This window comes from Anas acuta, chromosome 4, assembly GCF_963932015.1.
Source record: "Anas acuta chromosome 4, bAnaAcu1.1, whole genome shotgun sequence".
Lineage (NCBI taxonomy): Eukaryota > Metazoa > Chordata > Aves > Anseriformes > Anatidae > Anas > Anas acuta.
Window position 1 is genome coordinate 33,705,008 of NC_088982.1, and position 23,513 is coordinate 33,728,520.

Here is a 23,513-nt window from a genome sequence, read left to right on the forward strand (position 1 = left end):
GGATCCTGTTCAGGTATATCCAGTTGGAGAGAGGACTCTGATCACCTCCTTGCTGCTAGTATCAGAAAAGCCTTTGCCTCAGGAAGTCTCAGACAGGTGGTGAAAGGTGGGAGGGTGCCCCACAACCTACCTTGGCATGATGCTGGTGGTTTCACTCTCTTCTGTCCACTCTTCTTCAGTCATGGCACAAGCAGGAACGTTGTGGCTCTGCTCCTGTAATGTGTAATGTAGGCGAGCAGTAGGGACAATATGTGTGCTTAGTTGTCCTTGGATGTAGTGTGATGACATAAACCTAATGGCCTGATGAGACCAGACCAAAACATGTCAGTGGGCTCAGGACAAATGATGCTGTAAAACACGTTTCGGGAAGCTAAAGACTTGTATGTTGGGTTTTTGTTTTAAAAGTGTTTTGTTGCAAATTTTAAGGCTTTGGGTATTTTCTAACTTGTGTTTTCTGTGATTCCTTTTACCTACTCCCAAATTTTCTTCAGTTGAATTTCTTTTGCTCTCTGTTATCCTTCTCCCCCTGTACTTTCTTCCCAGATTTCCCTTTCATGGTGTTTCTTGTTTTCAACTGGCAGTTGCTGTGTTACATTATCAAATCTTTCTTTTCTATTCTGAAACTCTTTTCTATCTTTGTTGTTTGTTTTTTTTTTTTTATTATTTTAATTTTAATTTTAATTTTTATATTTTTATTTTTATTTTTATTTTTATTTCTGTTCTTTGTGACTTCTTCCTTACTTCTGCCTCTTAAAGCAGCCATTGTGCTTTAAATGTGCATTATTGCTGTCTTCTGACTGTTCAGATCCTTTTCTGAAGTGGGTATTTGGTTCCTGTGATGACAAAAGCAGTGATGCCATCCTGTTCTCCTTACCCCTCACTGCAATACCCAGTGAATTAAAGTTAGAGGGAGAAATGGAAAGGAACTTGTGGTGGCACAAGTGGGCAGCAGTCTTACTTTACTTTCCATAGAAACTCAGTTGCCCGTTTTGGCACGGGACGTGCACATATCCAGAGAGCAAACTCATGACATCAGTTAAAATACACCATGGGTTCCCTGCAAGTTGGCAGTGGACTTGCAGCATTATTCTTGGCTAGCTGTTTTTTTTATCCGCTCTTGTAACCTTCCTGGTTGAGCTTCTTGCCAAAGGCTTTCTGTATCCAGTCACTCCTTTCCAGTCAGCCTCAGCCCTGGGGGAAAAATTCGCTGTTTAATTCCCCAAGTGCTCCCGGACAATGCACATTACAACAATAGGTAGAAAACTGTTGTACTTGCTCTGCAGTGTTGATGCAACTAGTGTATTTATCAAGGGGAGAAACAGAGCTACCCCTGTGGAGAAAGCAAGCACAGTGACTTGAACTGGATGGGGAAGGTCATAAGAAAAAGTATGTATTAGGAAAAGAGCATTATTAAGTCAATTCCCTCCTGGCCTGTAGGAAATATATACAGTCGGAGAAGAATAAAATGACAATTTTAATTTTATATTACCACTTTTAAATGACAGCTAAAGCCTTGCATGAAAAATAAATCACAGAATGGCAATAACTTTGTTTTTATGATGCCTTGTAAAAATTCCATTTACTATTTACTGTATTGCTGTATTACTTCTTATTTACTGCAACTGTAGCATTTGCAGAATTTCCCATACTTGAGATATTAAGCTCATTAAGAACCTTGTAGGAATATACTGGAGAAGTCTCTCATGGTAGAGAAACTTAATTTGTTGGGCCAACTGCTGAGATACATTCTTGTGTTGATTTGGACGTCTGATCCTGTTTACAGATGTATCTCAAGGTATATTTTTTCAGATGTGATTTTTTCTTCTCTTCGTAGCAGTATAACTCATAGATATTTAACTGTATTTCATTTATTTGTACTTTTGAATCTCATTATTTTTGCCAACAGAGGGAACCTTAGGAAACAATTATGGATATGATCATAACATAATGATATTAAAGTAAGCATTGATTTTTTTAATCTAATCTACTCAGTAAGTAATGCAAATGGAAAGAGCATTTTTACTTTGTAAATACTTTTTTAAAAAAAATCTGTGCTTACACATTAGACTATTAAATACAACAATATTTTATTTACAGCCCTGTATTTTCTGATCAAATACACAGCATTTGCTACAGTTCATTAGAAAAGGAAGATTGGATCTCAGCTGTCTGCCACGGTTGCTTGTGGCTACAAGAAATAAATAAGTTAAAACTCAGGCTGAATGGTAGAAGAAAATAGGAGATTGGCCATAACACACTACTCATTCTTTGGTGTCAGCATAGAGTTCTGGTAAAGGAACACCAACGCAGAGTCTTTGTGTAGATCTACCACGAGAGCTAGATAAATAAGGCTGCTTTGAAATTACACGCAGCTTTAAACTGTGAGAGTGCTTCCCATGAAAATAGCTAATTTTTCTCCTTTATTTTGTACCCGCTGCACCAAATAAAGCTTCTCCTCTATTAACTATTACTTTTTACAGTTGCTAAAGGAGACGCTTTTATGTGTCTCGTTTCTTGTAGCTATTGGCAGGGGGCAACAGGGACTAAACATGCTTTGAGTCTAATTGCAAATGATTGGTTTTTCATTTTTCCTTACATGTCATTGTTTAAATTCTGCTCCTTTGACATGTTTTGTCCTAAAGCACTGCCTGTTTACAATTCCATACTTCTATTAGCTTAAGACCCAGCTAAGCAAATCCTGTTCTGTGTTAGTAAATGTCTTACTTCTTGACAGATGTTGCAGGAGAAATCTGATGGATCTGACAATCTACGGTGTTACAGCTGCAGTGATGAGAAGGAATCTCTATCTTGTCAGATTATGGCGGAATCAGACCTCTTTTAGTGGAAGGGAACAGTAGCTGTTTCCCACTCTAAGTAACAGATACATTTTTATTTTTCTACTTTAGTCAATAAAAAGCAAGTCTCTCCCACAATCTGAGGTTGGAAAATAAGTTGTAATTTAAAAAAAATAATTATCTTGAGTGTTAGGGTACATAAGCATGTAGAGATAAACATTAGTATTTCTGAGACTCAGGAGGCTAACTTCTAGACTTTGTTTTATCCACCCAGATGTTTTGGATTTACTGGGTCTACACTGAAAACTGTGGGCGAATTTGGCCCAGAAACTACATGACCTAATCATAAAAAGTTGTTATCTTATGAGAAAGAAAATTTTCACGATAGATGTAATAGTCCCTGAGCTGTCCAGCGGTTCCCAAACTAGCAGTCAGGAGAACTGCTGCCCTTAGCTTTTTCTTTTCACTTCAAGTTAACAGGAAAGGAACAAATGAGCAGCAGAGATAAAGACTTTATCCTCCAAGGAAGTTCTTTGATGCAGTTATCCTGTGGTGGCTGTCCCAGTGCAACTCCTCACAGGGACACTTGCAGGTCAGGAGGAAGATTCCCTTCTCTTCTGTTTTTGCTGTGTACAAAATACGAGCAGAACAGGGTAAGGAGCATTAATCCTGGAAAACAAGTGTCCCAGCAGGATTAGTGAAGCCATTAATGTCTCTGCAGACAAGCTGGAGAAGAGGGGGAGAGTTAAAGCAGCCTGTATTCTCTGTCCTTTATCCTTAATGTTCTCCTAAAAGTTCAAAACACTCATTACCATGCCCGAGGCAAAGTTCAGAGTTGAGGGATACTTTTTTGTGATCGTTTTTCCATCCAAGCCATCGTCTCTCCCCTGTGGGGATCAGGAGGAGGTTCACATGTATGAGGAGAGGCAAGGAGCTGTCTGCTGAAACGTGCCCTTTGCTATAAAGTGATGTAAAAAGCTGTCCAGTGCTTCAAACGCATCAGTGTGGGAGAGGGGCAGGCTGCATTGAGCTGGGGGAAAGGCTCTGGGGCCTCCCTCTGATACATATCCCACCCAAAATCTGCAGCAGGCTGTCCACCTGCTACAATGGCAGACTTTGGTGCTAGGAGAGGTTGCTGTGTGGTGAAGTAACACGAATGCACGCCTTCTTCCTACCGGAGCTCAGGAATACTTAGCATGTACAGTCATTCTCAACTTTCTTTTTTTAATTTCTCTTATAGTGAGGACGTGTTCTTAAGGACAGAAATCACAGTGGCCTGAATAAGAAGGGAGCTGCTGACAGCTTTACTATTCTTTTTAATTGCTGTTATTCTCTGCTAGCTGCAGGACAGGACTGCTCCAGAAGGCTGCTTTTCCAAAAGTGTGTCTGCAGGCTGAAGTATTCTGAAAATCACACCCCGAGAGTTTAAAAGGGGATGCATTTTCTTGGTAAATATTTCTTACTACTTTGATTTCAAAAGTGATGCTAATGTAGAAGCTCCCGTTTGCATTTTTGAGTGTACGCTACCCCGAAATAGCACCGAGCCTGCTTGATAGTTGACATTTGGATTTGTGCGCCGCTCCTGGTTCGGCAGGAACAGTCGATCCCCAGCAGTAACTGCTTGAATTCTGAAATATTCTTCCAACCACATGTACAGGCAAAACAATATTCTTGCTTCATAAAGAAATGGCAAAATAAATCATGATTGCCAATCATGGGAGCATTCGTAAAACTTGCGTGACAAATTCAGTTATACTGAGGGCATGAATTTTTTCAAGGTTTTCATGTTTTAAGAAAGAAATCTTCTGAAGCTGATTACATTTGTAATGTATACCATGTGTGGAACATTGTCCTTTATTCTTAATTATACTCTGCAGGTTGCTGATTACATGTACCTTTTGAGTATATCCTTTGGCATCCACAGGCATAAACAAAGCTGCAGAGACTGCGTTTTCCTCTACCAGCAACGTGACGTGTTTGTGAATTAACCCAGTAGCCTTGGGTTCTGCGCGGATTTCCCCATCACTGGAAAAGGAACGTAGTCCTTTAATAACAGTGAAGATTAAGAACTGAATTAAAGAGAAAACGTGGGTTCATATAACAGCCTGTTAATAAATAAGGAAAATTACCGGTCTTTTCAGTTGAAGGTTTTGAAGGGACAGTTTTAATAGCTTATGAGCTGTTTGCTTTCTTTTGGCACTGATGAGCTGTTGGGAGCAATTGTTTTTTTATGATTATAATCTCTAAGGATTACAGTGCTCTTGGTTTTTGGTAACTGAGAAGCCAAGGAGCTAAGAAAGAAAGCAGCTCCAGAAGGGGCAACGTGTGATTTAGGAAAGATCACATGAAGATCGTATGGCTCAGAAAAGATCAATCCACGGGGAGGAGAAACCACCACTTTTTCTAGAGTGGCGTCAAAAGATTTGCAGCAGGAGGGATGTTCTGCAGCCTTACCCTGTTGCTGAGGGAGCCTCTTTAGCCAGCCAAGTTAGGTGTATCGCTGCACGATGCCTCAAGCACAGCTCCCAGATGCATTGTAGAAATGGTTGGATGTTGGTTAATGGACTGTTCTTCTGGCTCCCTCCTGTCCCCTGTGCTGATCCTTTGCCACTTGGTGTTTCTGCACATCCTGAAGGGAATTCTGCCTCAGAGCTGGGGCATGGCGCTTACCCCTCCTGGCAGCTGGGGCTATGTGCCCCTTTCCCCCTCCCTCTTCCCCACATCTCCCTGCTTGAGAGAGGGACTGCTCAGAGCTAGCTGCTCTTGCCAGGTTGTACCTGGCAGTAGAGGAGAAAACTATTTGAGGCTGGCAGGAGGGAGCCTGAGGTGTGTGGGCAAGAGGCTGCCCCATGGAGCAGGCAGGGGAAGCCAGGAGGCTCCTGGGGTGTCTGGGACCAGTTAGGCATGCCCGTGGGTTTTTCTCCTTTCTGTTTGGAGGTGGTGCAGGTCTCCTTTGTAGTTGCAGAGGAAGTTGCTGGCTGGAGATAAGGTTGCTGAAGATCCGGACCAGATCAGACTGCGTGTCTGGCGCTCGGCGCTAACTGCACAAGGAAGTCTTTCAGCATCAGAGTGAAATGAAACGCAGGTCAGAGACTATGGGGTCAGAAGACAAAAATTGCAAAGTTAGCTTGAAATTCCAGGTCAGGAGTTTTTCCTCCTTTCATTAAGCAGAGCAAAAGACATTTGTGATTATCAGTGATGCTGATAATGCAGTAGTAGGATCCTTTTGTACTCGGCCTTGCACTGACCGCCTGGGCCATGAAGAATGCTCTTGGAACTCAGCACAGTGCATGAAAACATCTCTACTTTTACCATGTTTTTGTGCAAGTAACCTGTGACTTAATCTTCCAAAAAAAAAAATAGCACTGAAAGCCTTCATATCCAAATTCTTTGGTGCTTTGTTTAAATTATTCTAATATGCATAATAAAAAATTTGATCATGTGCAGAGTAAACAAAAACATGTGTGTTCCAGAGGCCACTGTCTCATAACCACATCCATCCTGGAAAGGAGACGGGGGATAATTCCTTGGAGACCATTCTGTCTCCTTCCTTGCTTCACTCTTGCAAGTTTGTCTCCCTGATGATGGCTTTTCTTCTTTTTTGCCTCATCCTCCTGTCCTCTCCTTGCTCCTGGAGCTGCCCACATGTGGGGCTGTGAGTATTTGCCCTTACTGGAGATTCAATTGTTTTTTTAACCATCCTTCCTCCCCCAAAATGGACTTGAGTTTGTCTCTATAACACACCAGGTTTTGTTTGCTGTTTGACTGGTTTGATATGCTGTCTTCAAAGACCTGAGTGATCAACTTTCCAAATCATTTAGCAGACATATCCTCCTTATTTATTTTTTTATTTTTAAGTAGTTTTAAACCATAAATAATAGTAAGATTATGTATTTGCAGTAAAGATACAGCGTATAAACATCTTGATGCCTTCTCCCCCGTCCCCTATTGCCTCTTGTTGGGTGCAACAGCGTATTTTCCCCAACGTTGTGACCCAAGGGCTTTCCTCCCATCTGAACTAAACCTGTGGGACTGTTTCCTTTCTCAGGTAGTGGAGACTTTCTGCACGTTGCGCAGCCACACATGTTGATTTGTCGTTTTAAATTTACCCTTTGTTACCTGTCTGTGTCCGTCTGTGAAGTAACACACTTGATGAGACTGCAATTCAGTGGCAGCTTGCCACATATTCTTAGTTTGTCTTGGAACATTTAGTTTAGGAAGTGGACTAATTAGCGCGTAAACATTGTTTAGCAGAAGAGCTCCAATTAGCACTCTTTGGCCTGGCTTCAGTGATAAACAAAGTTAGATGCACGTCAGTGTTTGTCCTAACAGTTTATAAAGACTATTTTGTGGTCCTAGGGGACAGCACACACCAGATACGTTAAATAGTCATTGCTGTCAAGGCCATGAGAAAAAGCTTGCTGTGTCAAGCTTAATAGGCTGTGCATGATACATTAGCGGGCTCGTTTGGAAGCCTTCCATCAATCTTAATTACTCTGAAATACCAGCTACATCTTTCCAAAGTGTGTCTTTTTCTTCCTATTGTTTCTCTGCTACCAGATGAAAAACATGACGAACCTACTCTGCAATTACTGTAAAATAATGGAATTTAGGTTTTCAGTGTGCATTTTACTATCATCGTTGTATTTTGCTCATTTTGTTAGATCCTAAAACAAGCTAGATTCTTACCAGCACAAGTATCAGAAAGTTTCTTGCTGCAAGAAAATCATTGTCCTCATTTTGGCATGACAAAATTAACACCAATTAAAAGGTAGGAGTGAGGTCGGACTACCGTTGTGTAGTAAGCACCCTTAAATTATGAGCAGCCAAATGTATTATCATAGGCACGCTTTTTAAGGGAGAGGTATTTGTTCAGCTACGGGGAACTTATCTATAAGAAACTGAAAATTATGTGATTGAATTGTAAATAACCATTCTTCCTTTCCTGCTCCAAATATTTTAGTTGTACTTTTCTTCTTCATTGTCCTGCCAGTTCCAGTCCTGTAGCCTGTAACGGAGCACAGCAGTTTGAGAGGATGGGTACATTTTTGCTCCATTCCTTTGTGTTGTGACTTCTAATAAATGTCAGGCAAACTGCAGCTGTGGCTGAGATTAGTAGTGGTATCTCTGGATTTTTTTCAGTATTTAATAACCAAAGTAAATCTAAAATGTTTTGTGTGTACTGAAACTACTTAAGCTAATTGAATTAATCCTAACTCTGCCTGGGAGAAGGAAGCAAGGAAGAAGCTCTTAAAGCTTTGCTGGATCAGCTGTATTTGTATTTCAGAAGTTGCTACAACTAAGGGAACCAAACAAAACAGGTCTGTTCTTAACTGTACACTGGTTTGGAAAAGGTAATTTGCATTACCTTCCTCCTTCAGATGACGAGGCCAATCCAAAACTTAGAGACACTCAGGATGTTTATTCTTCACATTCAAACTCTAGATTGCATGGATTTTGCTTGTCTTTAGACAGTGTAAGAGGTAGAGCTGTCTCTTTACTCAGCCCCCTGTGGTTAACAGAGAGTGAAACTGTTCCAGCAGCAGGGAGGAGGGAAGGCAATCTAATGACTAACTATTTATTGCACTTGATTGTCACCCGGGCTCTGATGTGCCCATTTCCTTGTGTCTGAAATCAGGTCTCTGCGGCTGATGTTCTAGCTACTCCATCTGCAAAAGGATAATGTGTTCCTTAAATGAAATTTTTTACAAGTATTTTATAGCAGTTGGAGAAAACCCTTCCTCCAGAAATAAACACAGGAATTTACTGCTGAAACCACGCTGTTGCTGAAGAGGATGGGACATAATTGGTGCCTCCTGGGACAGGATTTAAATTACTTGTTATGCTTAACGAAACACACTCATGTTTTCTAACACTTATTTTTCCTTTTTTGAACACTACCGCAGTTTAATATGTTCTAAGTCACCGAGTCCCTATGTCTTCTCATTTTCTTCTACTCTTTCATTGTCTCCCTCTTTCCCTTTCTCCTCTCGCTGCTCCCCTCACATGCTCCTTGTAGTTAACGTGTGGCAACTGGCCAGATCCCAGGTAACAGAGGCTTGTGTCTGGTGCTTTACTCAAACACTTGAGGAATTAGCAAGTGGATGATGCTCAGGTCATATGGAAAGTATTGCTTTTTTATTTTATTTTAACCTCAGATGGTTTTTGTCTCCTAAAACCAGATAAAATAAATTAGATGATGATTTCATTAATCGGAAATAATAGCCGCTTCCTACCCGCCATTATGTGAGAATACTTCAGGGGAAAAGCTGTGTACGATGTCAATGCTTTATTTGGCTGACAGTAATGAGGGAATCCATGAGCTTAGCAAAAGTACATCTAAAACCAAGTCTTTCAATATATGCCATATTAATAGATGCACAGAAATCAATTCCATTTTAGATGTCCAAATTTCCTAACTATTCACTTTTGCAAATTTAGTTCTCACATGCAGAGAATTAATAAACATTCTCTCATTCATTTCCAGTTCGGTCAAAGTTTTTTGTTTCATTTTTGTGCTTGTTTTTTGTACTAAAAGGGAACGCCCTTGGGAAATACCCCCAAAGACTAGGTTCACAAAGAACAGTGATAATAAAATTCCCATATGAGACGGGAACTGATTGATGGCAAGGTAAGTTCATAAACACTGGTCCCAGAGTACGGACTGCTTGACTTTTCTAAAGGTCTGCTTGCTTTTCCCTGTGCCCTTTGCTGGGGTTCCAACTCCAAATCCACGCCTGGTTTCACTCCAGCATGTACCAACGTATGGTGTTGTGTACTTGTGGAAGTTTTAGAGAGATTGCAGGTGTTCCTTATGAGGGACAAGCTCTTGCAGCCTTGACTGTCAGGCAGCTGTTGTGTGACTATGTTCATGGGACCTTCTTTTACAAAAATAAATCTAAGTAGCAGAAAAGATACAAACAACTAGTGGGAGGCTTGTGAGTGGATGTAAGGAGGGTACCTACAGATGTACATGGTACTCTCCCTCAGAATATTTGAGGGAATTGCAGTTTCTGTGATGGCTAAAGTCCATTAACAGGTGAAACGGTGAGCAGCTGTGGTAAGGTAGATAAAATGCATCTGCTCAAAACCATATGGGAAACTAAAAGCAACCTAGGAATTAGATCCGAGTTTCTTTAAGTCCAGTTACCCATTTTGCTTGGCTACTCTTTTATGCCTTTTTCCCCCTCATTGATTTTTTTTTTGTTTTTAAAGTGAGCTATAGAACAGGGCTCTAGTGAATTGAGCAGCAACTCATTTCCTTTGCGATCGCCAGGAAATACACTGAGCAATTAAGGATGGCTGGATGGGAAAAGGTCTTTCATTTCACTGAGATACAAAGGTTCCCAGGCTTTCCTGGCTTTTCAGCAGCCTACCAGGTGGTCTGACTTGGAGCTCAGTTCCCCGTCTTCCTACGTCCAGCGTAGCAGCAAACTTGAGGAAATGGGAATGAAGGCCTGAAGGATTTTTTAAAAATGTTTCATCACTTAACACTTCTTTCGCAATTCTCAGTTTCTGTTTCCTGTCTGCTTCTGTGTTATCTAGATGAAGAACAGAGAAAAGCATTGCCACCAACAGCACATAGCTGATGCACGGAGTATTCCGTATTAAGAAGTATCTCGTAGCAATCCTTGCACTCTCAATGCATGTAAGGATTAGTAAGTACAATGGAAGTTTTAAAGGAAGCAAAGGGAAGAATCCACGTGTATTGCACAGAGATGCTTAATAGCTGTTTGTCTTTCAAATGTTGACCTAAAAATGTAGCATGTCCCCAGCAATGCAAGCTCCACTTGGCAGCAAGCTGCAGCTTGTTGCAATGCAGCATGCCCACTAGTGCAAAATGAGACTATTAATATTTCGTGTGGAAACATGACTTTTGGCTTGAAACTGATAAGAGATCTACGAGATAAAAACAACTAAAAACTCCAGCAAGTCCTAACAAAATGCTTTTTAAATAATGCAGACTGAATAAATATTGTTCTTTATTGAAAACCTGTTCACTATTAGCGGCTATCTTTTGCCATTTAATTCTGTAATATCTGAATAGCAATGCCAATGGGATTTATTAGGAGAAAAACAAAAGTTTTTTATTCCCAAAAGAATTAGGATCTCTTGAGTCATTGCTGATTTATCAGTCCTGAAAGAAACTGGATATAGACATATTCCTATCTGCAGACATTCGTATCTAAAACATAGTTTGACTTGAACTTCTGGTTCCTTTCCTCCAGTGTGGAGAACTCACTATCTCTTTTAAAAGAGACCTCAAGGTCATAACAGCTGGTAAATGTATTGAACTGTTTTATTCATTTCTTGATAGTGCTATGGATTTATTTATTGTTCCTTTGTGTGTGTGCACGCGTGGGTGGATTATCTCAGTTTTGTCTCTCCTTCTTGTTTCCCTTCCTTATTTTACTGTTCACGCTGTGGCAGTGCCTTCACCATGGTTTTGAACTCTGATGTTCATAGCCAAATAATGCTATTCTAAATTTTAAATATTTTCTGACCAGTAACATAGCTTCTGGATCCTTTACCTCCACAGCTTTAAGTGCCCTGTGATCTATTTGTGAGAGCAATCACAGGATTAAGGCAAGCAAGAAGTGCTCAGCTGGGCTTTGCCCCTTCCTGGCTCTGTAAGTTTTGTTAGTCAACACATCTCCTGCCTCCAAAGGGAGAAAGCTGACTTAAGTGTCTCAACAAAGCGATGTGGGAATTAATTAATTGCATATACAAATTGTTTTAGGAATGCAAAGAATGTTTTGGCAAGATTGTCAGGTGGTGTAAATTGGTACAGCTCAGCTGAATGGAGCAGCAGCTCAATATACATGGCACATGTTTTGATATATGTTGTTACAGTTCTCCTTTTGCTTTGAACTGTTGGGTATGTCATCATCGACTGGCATTTTCATGCTTGAGATATGTAATTGTTTGAGAGAAATATATCTGATTATTTTTTTTTTAGCTCTGTAAAATGCACAGGAACAATTTCTAGAGTATCTCACTGTCACAGTACGTACCAAGATTCACAGTTTTGCCTCCACTGGTATTGGCATCTAAGAGGATTTTCTTTCTAAAAGGGAGGAGTACGGCACTTTACCTGTAATTGTAGAAGTCTTGTATTCATTTGAAAAGATCCCAGCTCCTCATAAAGAATGCTGTCCTGTTATCTGTGGGGACAATCTGTCAGCCTTCACAAATGACAGCAGGGAATTTCGAATGCGGTTCCCAGGATGCCTCCGCAGCCTGGAACATCAGAATGCTGTGCTGGGGGAGCTCTGCTAGAGTTTTTGGCCTAGAAAAATGTTTATATATGTTAATTTGCAGAATAGGTTTGCAGAATATAATCTGGTATACTATGATATTACTCTTCAGTTGCAGCAAAGAGCAGGAAAATAGGAAAAATATGTGATCCCCTACAGTTATTGCGGAGGCTTGATAGCATAGGCACAGATAAAGCTGTACTCCCAGAGTTGTGTTAATGTCATTGGAACACCTGATTTTTGTATAATCTCATATTTTAGAGAGCAAAAGAGACAGAGGGCTCTATATACATGTGCACATAATAAATGTCAGTCTGGTTTATTCTTTTAGAATTAATGTATGTGGAATGAGAGCTTCTGTGAAAAACATTAGCCTGGGTGAATATTCTTGCCAGTACAGCATTTGCATGATTGATGAATGATGTCTTGGTCATGGAAGCCCTTGAGGAACAGAGTACAAATAGCCTTTTTTTTTTTTTTTAATACTTTTTCAGAGATTTTACAGGTAAATCGTTGAATTAAGTGGAATTTTAAAAATGTTGTCTTTTGACCACAGTGGTAAAGGGTGCTACATTTCCTTCTCATGAGTTCCTGTTTGGGACAGACAAAGCAGATGTTTGGCTTGGAAGCAGGCTTTATTTGGCATAGTGGCAGGAAGTACTGAGAGATTTGCTATTGACATTTAATCCCTGATGTTTCTGTAGACTGTAAGACTTTTTTTTTTTTTCCTTTTCTCTCTCTCTCTCTCTCTTTTTTTTTTTTTGCTCGCTTGAATCTATGTAAAATGAACTGAAGTCATAATACGTATTTGGCAAGAGAGCTGGAAATACTGTATTCTGTTTCTTATACTCTTGACAGTCTTACTCATAAATCCCAGTCCCCTGATTCCTCTGATCAGACTCAGATTTTTTTTTTTTTATGCAGGTGTTTAAAACGTGAAATTAGATGTTTCCCCCAAAGCTGTACGTCTGATCTCCATCAGCACAGCAATTGAACTAAAGGGCCTGTCCTCCCAGCCATTCTGGCTTAAGGAAGTTTCCTTCTGCATCTGGTCCAAAATAAATAAATAAACAAAAGCAGCTGAGACGATAACTGGTCCGAGAAGGCAATCAAGCTGAACTGCTTGAGCACACTGAAATGAATTACTGTTCTAATAAACTCCTGTGGCTTGTCTGTAAAACCTCCGTGAGGGGAGTTTTCATGCACAAAGTTAGTTTGCAGAGATTTTTGCTGCAAAAATCTTAAGTGTAAAAAAAGAACTTGACCTGTTTCCCTATGTTTGCATCTTCAGCTAATAGTCTATCAAGGCATTGTGGGTCTTGTTAATGTGGATTTAAAATTAATTATTATGGTTTTAAAACAATGCCGTATGCAGAATACTTGGGAACTTGTTTCTTTCCTATATGAGTGTTACTGTCCCTTCTGGGTTGATAATCATGATCTGTTACCTAGATAATACAGGAGTCTGATACCCTGGGCCATGCTGAAAAGGGCTCTTCTGTGCAATAAAGTCATGTCAGCAGCATTTTATATGCAGCAGATTTGAATCCTACTGAAGTAAAGTTGGGGGGGGGGGAGCAGAGTGGCATAAGAATTCAGCTCATGAACTTCATTTTGCACTGACACCTGAAGTACCTCGTTTTTAGTGGACTGGATTCAGATAGTTTTGATGCTGTATAGTGCTTTGAAAAAAAAAAAAAAAAAAAGATGCTTTGCAGCCAGGAGGGAGCCAAACTGAACCTCGCTTTTTGCTTCGTTACTTTTGTTGACTGTGCTGGGAGGAGGTGCAAAGGGAATGTGATGTTTAGGAAAGGAAGAGAAAATGGTAGGGCTGTACCTCACCTAGGAGATAACTCCAAACACTGCTCAGGCCTTGAGCTGAACACCCAAAGGGTGGTAGGTGCAGTGCTACTGCATCGAGCACAGGACTGCCACTTCCAAGGATGCTGCTTACTGCTGGAGAACCCAGCTGCTTCGGGGGCAGGACAGGACTGTAGGACTGCTCCAGCTTGAACTTTGTCTCACGTGGGATATGCAAGAGCTTTTTGTGTTGTGCAGTGAGAGCTCTGGAAGCAGAATATACCTGCTGCTGTTAGGCAGTCAATAGGAATTTAAAATGCTTTTTGTTCTTAGGGGTAGTTTTATAAAATCGTAACAACCAGTGGTTTCCTGTTTAATTTGAAGCTAGCTTAATTTAAGCTTAAGATGGTTCTGGATTTACCACCTGAGCCACAACTTCCTCAATGTCATGCCAGAATAGTTGTAAGGGTAGGATGTATTCAAATCGTGTGGAAAGTGTGTCCAAGAGAATGCGTGTGCTAGCTCCCAGGCTGTGGTGTGCGACAGTCCGCAGGAGGTGACAGGTTTTAGCCATTAACACTTTGCAGGAAGGGGTCCTATGGAAACAGTTATCAACAAGAAGGAAGACTAAAACAAAATAAGGCTAATTACCGGTTTTTGCTCACTAGCTCTTTTTTCCTGCTGATTCCTAGAATGTAGGAACTCTGTTTTTCAAACCAGGTTACCTGTACAATTATGCAACGATTACACAATAAATGTATGGTTACAACAGTTGTGTCACCTGTAGCTGTTCCTGGGGTGGCACTGAAAAAGGCAGTGGTTTTTCAGAACCAGGAGAAATAGTGAACCACCTAGCACACAGGTGAGGAGTACTGGGCATGTGAAAAGCTCTTCTTTGGAGCAGAAGGCTTCAAGTGGTGCACCGTGCACTGTGAGTAATTAAAACATTATAAAGGCTTCATCTGGAGCACAGTGCTTTTCCAACCCTCCTGCAACTGGAGTGGTTTTCATTCTGTATGTTAGTCGTAGGTCTTGGTTTTGTTTAGGTAATCTTTATATCAGCTTTCAGGGTACGCTCCTGCACATAGTCTTTCCTCGTTCTGACAGCCAGAAATGGTTTCCAGTCCATTGTTTCTAAAACTTTGCTAGGATATCGAAGAATGAAATGAAACTGCCTCAGGTCCAAGAAACGTATGCATTAATGGCATCAGAATTAGGGTTTGGAGCACTCTGAATTTCCGCTATTCCCACTGCAGTCTCCAGTCTATCATCAGGCCTTTCTGCGCAGGAAGAGCTGTCAAAAAATCAGGATAGGAAAGAATTTTGTGACTCAGGTTGTAGTCACATTTTTCACAGGCATGTTGCAGAAGCCAGCCTGCTGATGGCACGGCCGTCCCCCGGGTCAGGGTGAGGACTAGCAGGAGAGGGGGCTCCAGCTTGCCTTGTGCGTAAGACTTTGCCATTTCCTTTTTAAGCTGCTTTTGAGGCTGACTTTTTCCACGAAGTTAAAAATAAATAAGTGACATAATCATGTCTTCTGCCTGCTTGAGGAGCTGGAGCATGCCAAGAGCTTGCTTTGCTGACCTCCCCTGGTGCTCGACTTGTGTCCCCCAGGCTGTTTGCTCCCTTGTCCACCAACCTCACTAGCTGGAGAGCAGCAGGATTGCTGCTTCCCCAAGCTCCACCTTTGCTCCTAGCTTCTGACATCTCTCTGCTCCCTGAGAAAAACGATCCTCAAGGCAGAAACGAGGTTCTCCATCATTCCTGCCACTGCTGCTCAGCTGTGCCCAGCCTGCTCACAGGCCCTGATTGTTTGCCCGTGACTGGTGTGATGGGAGGGGATCTCAGCAGCTATGGCAACCCTGTTCTGTCAGCAAAGAATACATATTTCTTGGCATGGGCATATGGCTGTTGAAGGCTTTGTAGCCCTCAGGGGTCCAAAGTCCAGTGCTGGCTAATTTGGTGACTTAAGTATCTAAAGGTAAGTGAGTTTAAGTGAGGAAAGAGATCACCATCTCCTGAAGGAGGACAAGTGCAGCCTGCTCTGCTGTCCTACAGCCTGCTGCCTGTGCTCCTGAGCTCACCGGTAACTAAAGCAGATCAGAAATGTCAGAAGCTTTTTAGGTGGGGCTGCACAGCCAGCATCTAATTTGCTCTGGGAGACTTCACAGTTGAGATACCTGAGGAGAAGGGGTAGAAATTTATGGTTTTCTCCTGGTCCCATTACTTTTGATTGGAAGCTCTCTCAGCAGACCACCTTCAGACTTGTGTCTGGGAGCTAGCAGATGACAAGAATAAGTTTTTAAAATCTTTTAACGTGATTTTTATTTTCATTTCCTTTTTTTTTCTTTTTTTTTTTTTTGTAAGACAAGTTAGCTCTCTGATATTTTTATCTGCAGTGTTAACACAACCACCGATCATTTCCAATCCCTGTAATTATTATTTTGTGGTCTTTTGGGAGCCTGCTGAACTGAAGCATTCTCTTCCCGTTGCTTTGGCACCTGGGAATTCAGGCTCCAATGATATTTTCCAGCAGATGTGACTATCGGTGCTTGTTTATTTTTAGCTGGGGATTGTGCACCTTGATCTCGGTGGGAAGCTTCCTGTCCTCATTGTCTTTTACAGCCGCTTGTAAAGGCAAGTGGCTTATAATGACCTACCCTTACTTCCCCTGGCTGCTTCCAAAAGACACAGGAATGTCATCATCAAATGTTATAATTTACTCAGGGACTTTCCGATGAGGACCTCACAGGTTTAACCTTTCCAAGCGCTGTGTTTATTCAAGAGGGTAATAGCATTGGTGGCTTGGATGTCGAGGCTAGGAAGTTACCAGATCATAGCTGAGAAGCTCATTGATTTTTGTCCACTGAACAGTTTTTATTTTTGTGGAAGTGAACCTGTGTTTTGCAGTGAGGTGCGTATCTTAATCACCTCATTCCATTAGCACCACATTTCAGAAGAAAACAATTTTTATTTTTAATGTTACACATGAAAGTAGGCAAAGTTTTCACTTTCCTTAAAATGATTTTAAATAATGGGGAAATGTAAAACTTCAGAAATGTTTTTTTCATCATAAGTGGTAGAAGCCACATTTTCTAAAAATGTATTTAAGAACATTGTAAAATTTGAACGCTTGTGTACGTGTGCCTGTGTTTGCTTGTGTGCATGCTGCTGCACATAGCTGCTTGTGTGTAGTTTGTGAGCTGCTTTATGCTGGTGTGACTCAACTGCATGAAAGCCTTGTGTACCAGGTTGTAATGGAAAGTTTCTGTCTTGAGTTTGTAAGCACCTTAACAAAATCTGGCACAATACAAATGTACACCAAGCTGTGTGTTGTTACTGAAAGTGCCACGCTTTCAACCTTTGTTAAAGCAAAAAGCATTCAGCAGGGAAAAGTCCTGATTTCAAGATCAGTGCTTTTCTCCTGCCTCTGTGAGTGCTGCTGCAATGCTATTTTGTCTGTTTCCTGTTACATGAAAAACAGTTTAAGAAGCAGATTTCCATCTATTATATTCTTTAGAAAACAGGCACGATGATCCAGCTAATGGTTGGGTTTAATATATAGGGGTTTTGGAATAAAGCCCAAGCTCACGAATCATTTCATCTTGCTCACATAACTTGTTTTGTCATTAGAGGGGAAAGAATGTTTGTTTCCTAAATACTCCATGTGGTAGATAGCGGAAACTACATGCACACTACCTTTCCCCCAGGAAATTTTTTTCACTAACGATATACAGATTATATTTTTGGCAACTATTTTCGATTTTGGAAGAGTGACATGATACAAGGAACCCTTTTTAGCATTCAGTTGTTATGACAAAAGAAAACAAACGTCGTTTTCTTTGCAAAGTAAGCAATTAATGTGAGTGATATTGCTGTTGATGCTTGCCATATGATATTTATTATTGAGTAACATTGTGGGTAGAAATCACCCAGCTAATTCCTCAGGACTTTTGTGGAATGCTTTTTGAGGAACACATGAGACCAATGTGCTCTGCCATAAAGCACAGCTCCAGGTCACATCGGAGGAACCTCTCCACAAGAGGCTGAGAGCTTGCCGAGTGTTTGCTTTGCAGGCAACAGGTATGATGGGGAGATTTCTGGTTGTTTTGGTACTTGTTTTGCCTCAGTGTTGGATTGCAAGCTGATAATCTTATTAGTTGCATTTTGGGGAAAGGGCTCAGAGACCTTAAATTCCCCTCAGTATTCTTAAAGGAAAAAGAATCTGTAGTTTCAAACACCTGTCCCAGTAGTACCTCCAGTGAGCTGTTGTATGATTCTTGGTGTACATTTGATCTCTTGGCATTTCCTGCAAAACTCTGATATTTTCTTAATTGTTGTTTCACAAAATCACCACATGGGAAAGAAGCAAAGTGACCTCCTCAAAAGGTCTAAAATGTTTTTTCTTAGAGCAGCAGACTATGCAGAAACTTCTCTTTTCCCCAGGTGATTCTCAGTTAGGCCATCCTTTCCCTCCCTGACAAGGGGACACGATGCCTAAACTGCATCCTGTTGTCAGTAGGGATGTTGCAGAGCTTTTGGTTATATAAAATCAGACCATCTCTTCTATCATGGAAAAAACTGATCAATTTTTTCCAGTGCTGTAACCTCGTAGAGGGAGATTTGTTATTTTGCAACTGTTCCAAAAGTCACTTTCTTAAAATTTTGTCAGGTATAAGGACAAAACCGATGATTTCAGTGATGTGTTCTACTCCTTGAATCCCGTTTGCCTTAGCCACACAGCAAGAATCAAATTCTGCATAACCATGGGGTGATGCATCAGTCCTGCTATTTTGCTGACTACTTCCTGCTGTGAGAAACTAACTGAAATGCATACTTGGGGACAAGCTTCTTACCCTCAGATATTCACAGTAGCATCCTAGGGTGTGGTAATACTGCCTCTTTCATCCTCAGCTACTGCTGCTCTCATCAGACTCTGTAGGTGCTTGCTCCTTTAGCCATAGAAGGAACCCAGGTTATGGAGTAGGGTAAGCACCCTTACTCCATCTTAGTTGTAGGGAAGCTGATGGGAGGCTTGCCCAAAAATTGGTCAAGAAAAAACTCAACTCAGCTGTATAACTGAGATTCCTCTGAGGCTGTTGTTCTTCCGTCTAAAATAGTATTGCTGGTGAATGCAGATATGGGACTTCTTTTCTCCTTTTCCTCGGGATCTCTTGTGGCTAACATTTGTCAAAACAAGGACAAAAAGCAAGCAGAAGGGAAAAATCTTTGTGTAAAAGCAATAAAATGGTCTTTGATGACCTGGTAGGCTGGTACAGATTGCTCCCTGTTTTGTTCTTAAACCATTTGTCTGCACTCCTGGTACAGATGCTGGAAAAAAAAAAACACCACCCTCCCAACATGTACCTACAAAGCTCTGTTGAATGGCACATCCTGACATGTGAAAAGAGAAATGGTGAGGCTGAGCTACCTGAAAGAATGGCTTGGCATTCCTGTGGCTGAGAGGAACTGCTTTTGAGGAAAGAAAGAAGGTGGGGAGGAGCCTGGGCAGTGATGAGTGTGCATGGGGGGCTGCAGGGAGCTGGGCTGGAGCTAAAAGACCACATCCGTGTTTTTCCAGGTGTCCCTTTTGTAATCGTTCATTTTTTAGAAGAAAAGAGGCAGCAAATCCAGTCATTCAGAAAAATAAGTGACAACAAAAGAGAGAAACCAGACTTGTGCTGTGCTTTCATTAACTGTTTTACTGCAGTTATAGCAATTGGTACCTCGGTTTATAATGCTTGCTCAATTACAGTGTGTCTCCTACGCGCTCATTGCCCCCTCATTTATTCCCCATTACTTTATTGCTTTGTTTAATCCCTTATAATGTGTCTAACCCAACGGTAAGGCTGCCTGCAAAGTTCAGGCTGCAGTTGAGAGATTTTTGCTTCAAACCAATTAAACAATTCCCAGTCGTCGGGGTTTTTAGAGTGACAAAAAGATCTTTTAAAGCCTCAGGTCGTGCCAGAAATGAATGACTTCTTCACGGAGCAAGCAGGACCTCCAGAATCAGCACTCGCGTTCTACCTGAAGAGATTCAGGAGGCCCCCTCCGTACTTGAAACATATATAAATGATGAAAACAATTAAATGTGTACATACTTTACAAGATTTAACTTGACAAGCCTGAATAAACTAGCTTCTGCCCTGCACCTTTGTTCTTGCCCTAGGTCTTTCTGTGTACTTGCGATAGACTTTCAACTCAGTCAGAAAAATTCTTCCTAACCAAAAGGCTTGGCATCAGAATTAAAACAACTGTTTAAAGAATTGCTCATACCTCTCCCATTGCTGTGGCAATATGACTATTACAGGTAGAAAAATCAAGCCACAAAATTCTTCAGAGCCCCTCTTGTTACAGATTTTCTGTGCATGTATTTTCACAAAAGGATGTCCTGCAAAACAGCTTGCTGAAAAGGGGGGAAAAAAAAAAAGCTGTGTGTGTGGTTCATTAAAAGTCCGTGTGTTTTTCAGGTGAAGTTTACATCTTTACTTTGCATTGTTTCAAGGTGAGTTTCAGTTATAAATAGTAAATCTGTCTGGAAGTCTGCACTGGTATGTCTTGCAGGGTAGGTGTAGCTGTTGGCTAGAACTCTCATTTTGGTATCTCGCCAAATTTATTTTCATTTTGATTTTATATGATTGCTGATTAAACAGAATCTGTTTATATGTGGATGTTTAAGTTCAAAATATTGCAGTCAATAATTGCAGAAAGGCAAATACTGGGCTGAGAATGTTTATTCAAGCTTTTTCAAATGGGACTAATTTTACAGTGCCTGGCTTTGTGGAAGTGTCTTTCTTTTTTCTTTTCTTTTCTTTTTTTTTTTTTTTTCTTTCTAGAGATGAAATCTATTTCCACATTGCTGGCCTTTTGATTTGGGATTTTTCAATATGTAGTTCCAATAGCTTGCTTTTTTTTTTTTTTTTTTTTCTTTTTCCTCCAATTGTGTTGCTCATGAACTTGTTCAAGACGTCCCGCTCATTAGCGCAGATTAATACATTGGTGCAACGTTGTGAACCGGTACAAAAGAGAAACCTAGTGATGCTCAGTGATAGATGAGATGTTTACGTTTGAGTTAACAGGTATTTCAGCTTTCTAAGACGGCTCTACTGGTTGCCTGTCAAGAACAGAATTGCCTTCAAAATGGCTTATGTTGAATTTATTACCAACTTTACCTTCCAGCAGTAATAATGGCGAAAAGTCCTTTCTGATTGCAAAATAATGGCTGGATTACACTACGATAAAATAGAGACGGTGAAGTGTCGTGTTACTGCACTAATTTGCATCCTTCCTGTTTATGTTAAACAGGCAGTATAAAGGAAGGGATTTTGAGTGGTCCCTTTCTTTCCCGGCTGAAAGAATGCCCTTTATTGGATTAGCAGGGTGCTTTAACAACACCCTCATTCGCTTGTGGAAAAATCGGTGTGTGCTTGGTGTAAAGCTCACAGGGACTGTTGTGGTGTGGCCCAACTGACGCATCCAACTGTTCTTGGATGGGCACGTAACAAATCAGTCCAGCAAAACCACAGGATCATACCATTATTCCCCCAAGTTTTCCCATTAAATATAGTAACTGTAGTGGCCGTAAAGCAGAATTTCCATCTATATGTAACTCTCTAAGTATCAGGACTATAGAGGTATACATACATACACACAAAAACTTCAAATAATATATGGGTGAGGAAGAAGCCTGATGGTGTTTGTTTTTATTTGTAAGTGATGCTTTAGGCTTCCCCAAGAGTTACGGCTCCTGTCTGGTTGTAATGGCTTAACAGCTTCTGGAAAGGTAAAGTGACCCCGCTGCCAGAGTAAAGGTGTATCAGGTGTGAAGGATGTTACCTTTTAGCATAAAATGAGAAATAACAATACTTGCTTTGCAATTCAGTAGTGCAATTTGATATATAGAAATGCTATTGGTACACAGCATGGTCAAGAAATACTCCTTGCACAAATATACTTACTCAGAATTTAAAATCAGCTAATGCAAGGTGTTGTTTGTTTTCCTGGAATAGCGAATGGCAGGGAAATGAACGTTTGGGGGGGACCGAAGGAAAATCGTACGCTGGAATTGCTGGTAGGCCAAGATTTCTGCCCTGTCTCCCCCTCATCCCCCATCTTCCTTTCTTTTAACTCAGACATTTCTGTAGCAAGAATTTGTTGTGTGTTTGTTTTGTTTGTTGTTTTTTTTTTTTTTTTTAATATTTTTTTTAAAAGATAATCATTCAAAAATTGTCATGGGCCTCTTTATCTCATTAGCCAGCATCGCATGATCTGACAGAACCATCTAGGTAAAAGTGTATTAAAGGATTCCTTGCTGCCTTCTTATACACGTATTGTGTTCTGTATTATTTGATGACAGACTAGGAGATACCCAATGATTTAAAAGATGTAATAATTTGGAGGAAAACTTGTCTTAAAAAAAAAAACAACTTGCTGTTATGATTGTAAAGAAACCCGAGACATGAAACCGTATAGGTTGCAAATAATATTGAGCTCAGTTTACAGCATATCTGTGTGCAATGCTTCTGTCTCTCATATTGCTGTAAATTAGTATTACCTGTCAACAGGTTATTATTCTGTCTATTTTGCCTGTAACTATTGAGGGGGGGGAACCTGTTTTGGTCCTGACCCAAAATCTGATGAAGATAGTAGAAAAAAATTCATTGACTTTATTGCGCTTGGGGTCAGATCCTTGGAGGTTTGAAAAAGCCTGGAAAGAACAAAACCAAAGTTTTGAAAGAGGAGATTTTTCCATAATTTATTTGGTTTCTGTGTCAAATCATAGCTTAATTCAGAGCAAGTGTTTTAACCATGAGTCAGGAGAAAGTTTTGACGTTTCCTCATAAAAGAAAACTTAGTTAAATCATGGTAATATGAAAGTTTCAGTATTTACAATCTAATCTTACCAGCATGGCAATCGTGTTTTTATTAAAATAAGCACTCTTTTAAAAGGAACTGAGCATGCACCAAGAGCTTACAACTGCAGGTTCGGTAGTGCTCTGTTGCTGCCTCCTGCTCTGCAGGAGCATGTGCATTCACATGCCTTCCTGGTGCTGTGTGGCGAGGAATCGGACCCGAAGAGCCAGCAGCTGGCAGCGTTAGCCTGAGCCCCCATTTCCCCCAGTGTGATGCACACAAGTGCTTGCGGCAGCACGGAGCAGGGGGATGTAGGGTGGGAGCAGACACCAGGGAGAGGAGCATCAGCATCGCTTCCACAGCTGGTGTAGCAGCCACCAAACTGTGCTGGGCACAGCCCTTTGACCAATTTGTTGGATTATTTTCAAATTTTGGGAGTGTAGGATTAGCCAGGCTAGTGATTCATCTAAAGCCATTTCCAGTCCCTCACAGCTGCCACAGAGCAGATGCTGAAAGAATAGAAGAATTAGTTAAATTCTTAAGTTGCTCTTTGGCGGTACAGAGCACTAGCATGCTTATCAGGGATATCATCTGCACTGGTTTTTCTCTGTTGTGCATTGCAGGAATTGCTGCAATACCGTAACCAAACAGGATACTTACCAAGAGAACTGCCAAAATAGGGAAAAAGTACAAAAAGCAATGGTAATGAAGCTTTCCGCTAAGACTTAAAAATGTTGTCATGCCACACTGATAGAGTTTTAGTGTTCACCTCTAAAAACCCTCTGACACAACTGCTAGCTATTGTTTT

The 23,513-nt window shown here is 40.8% G+C and overlaps 1 protein-coding gene across 4 annotated transcripts in view; it reads left to right on the plus strand.

Annotated features, from left to right (window-relative positions):
* Nucleotides 1-23,513, plus strand: part of AFG2A (AFG2 AAA ATPase homolog A) — a 188,607-nt gene that overhangs the window by 93,099 nt on the left and 71,995 nt on the right. Inside the window, exons 15-16 of one of the 4 annotated variants that reach the window (XR_011096056.1) lie at nt 4,136-4,243; nt 4,720-4,883. The exons of 2 other annotated variants lie outside the window; for them this stretch is intronic. Coding sequence is in view for 1 of the 2 variants with exons in the window: in XM_068680660.1 (XP_068536761.1) it covers nt 4,036-4,038 (3 nt within the window). In the remaining variant the exon portion in view is untranslated. Of the gene's footprint in view, nt 1-4,035; nt 4,244-4,719; nt 4,884-23,513 lie in introns of those variants that run through there. One more of the 4 variants, XM_068680660.1, reaches the window with a different exon arrangement.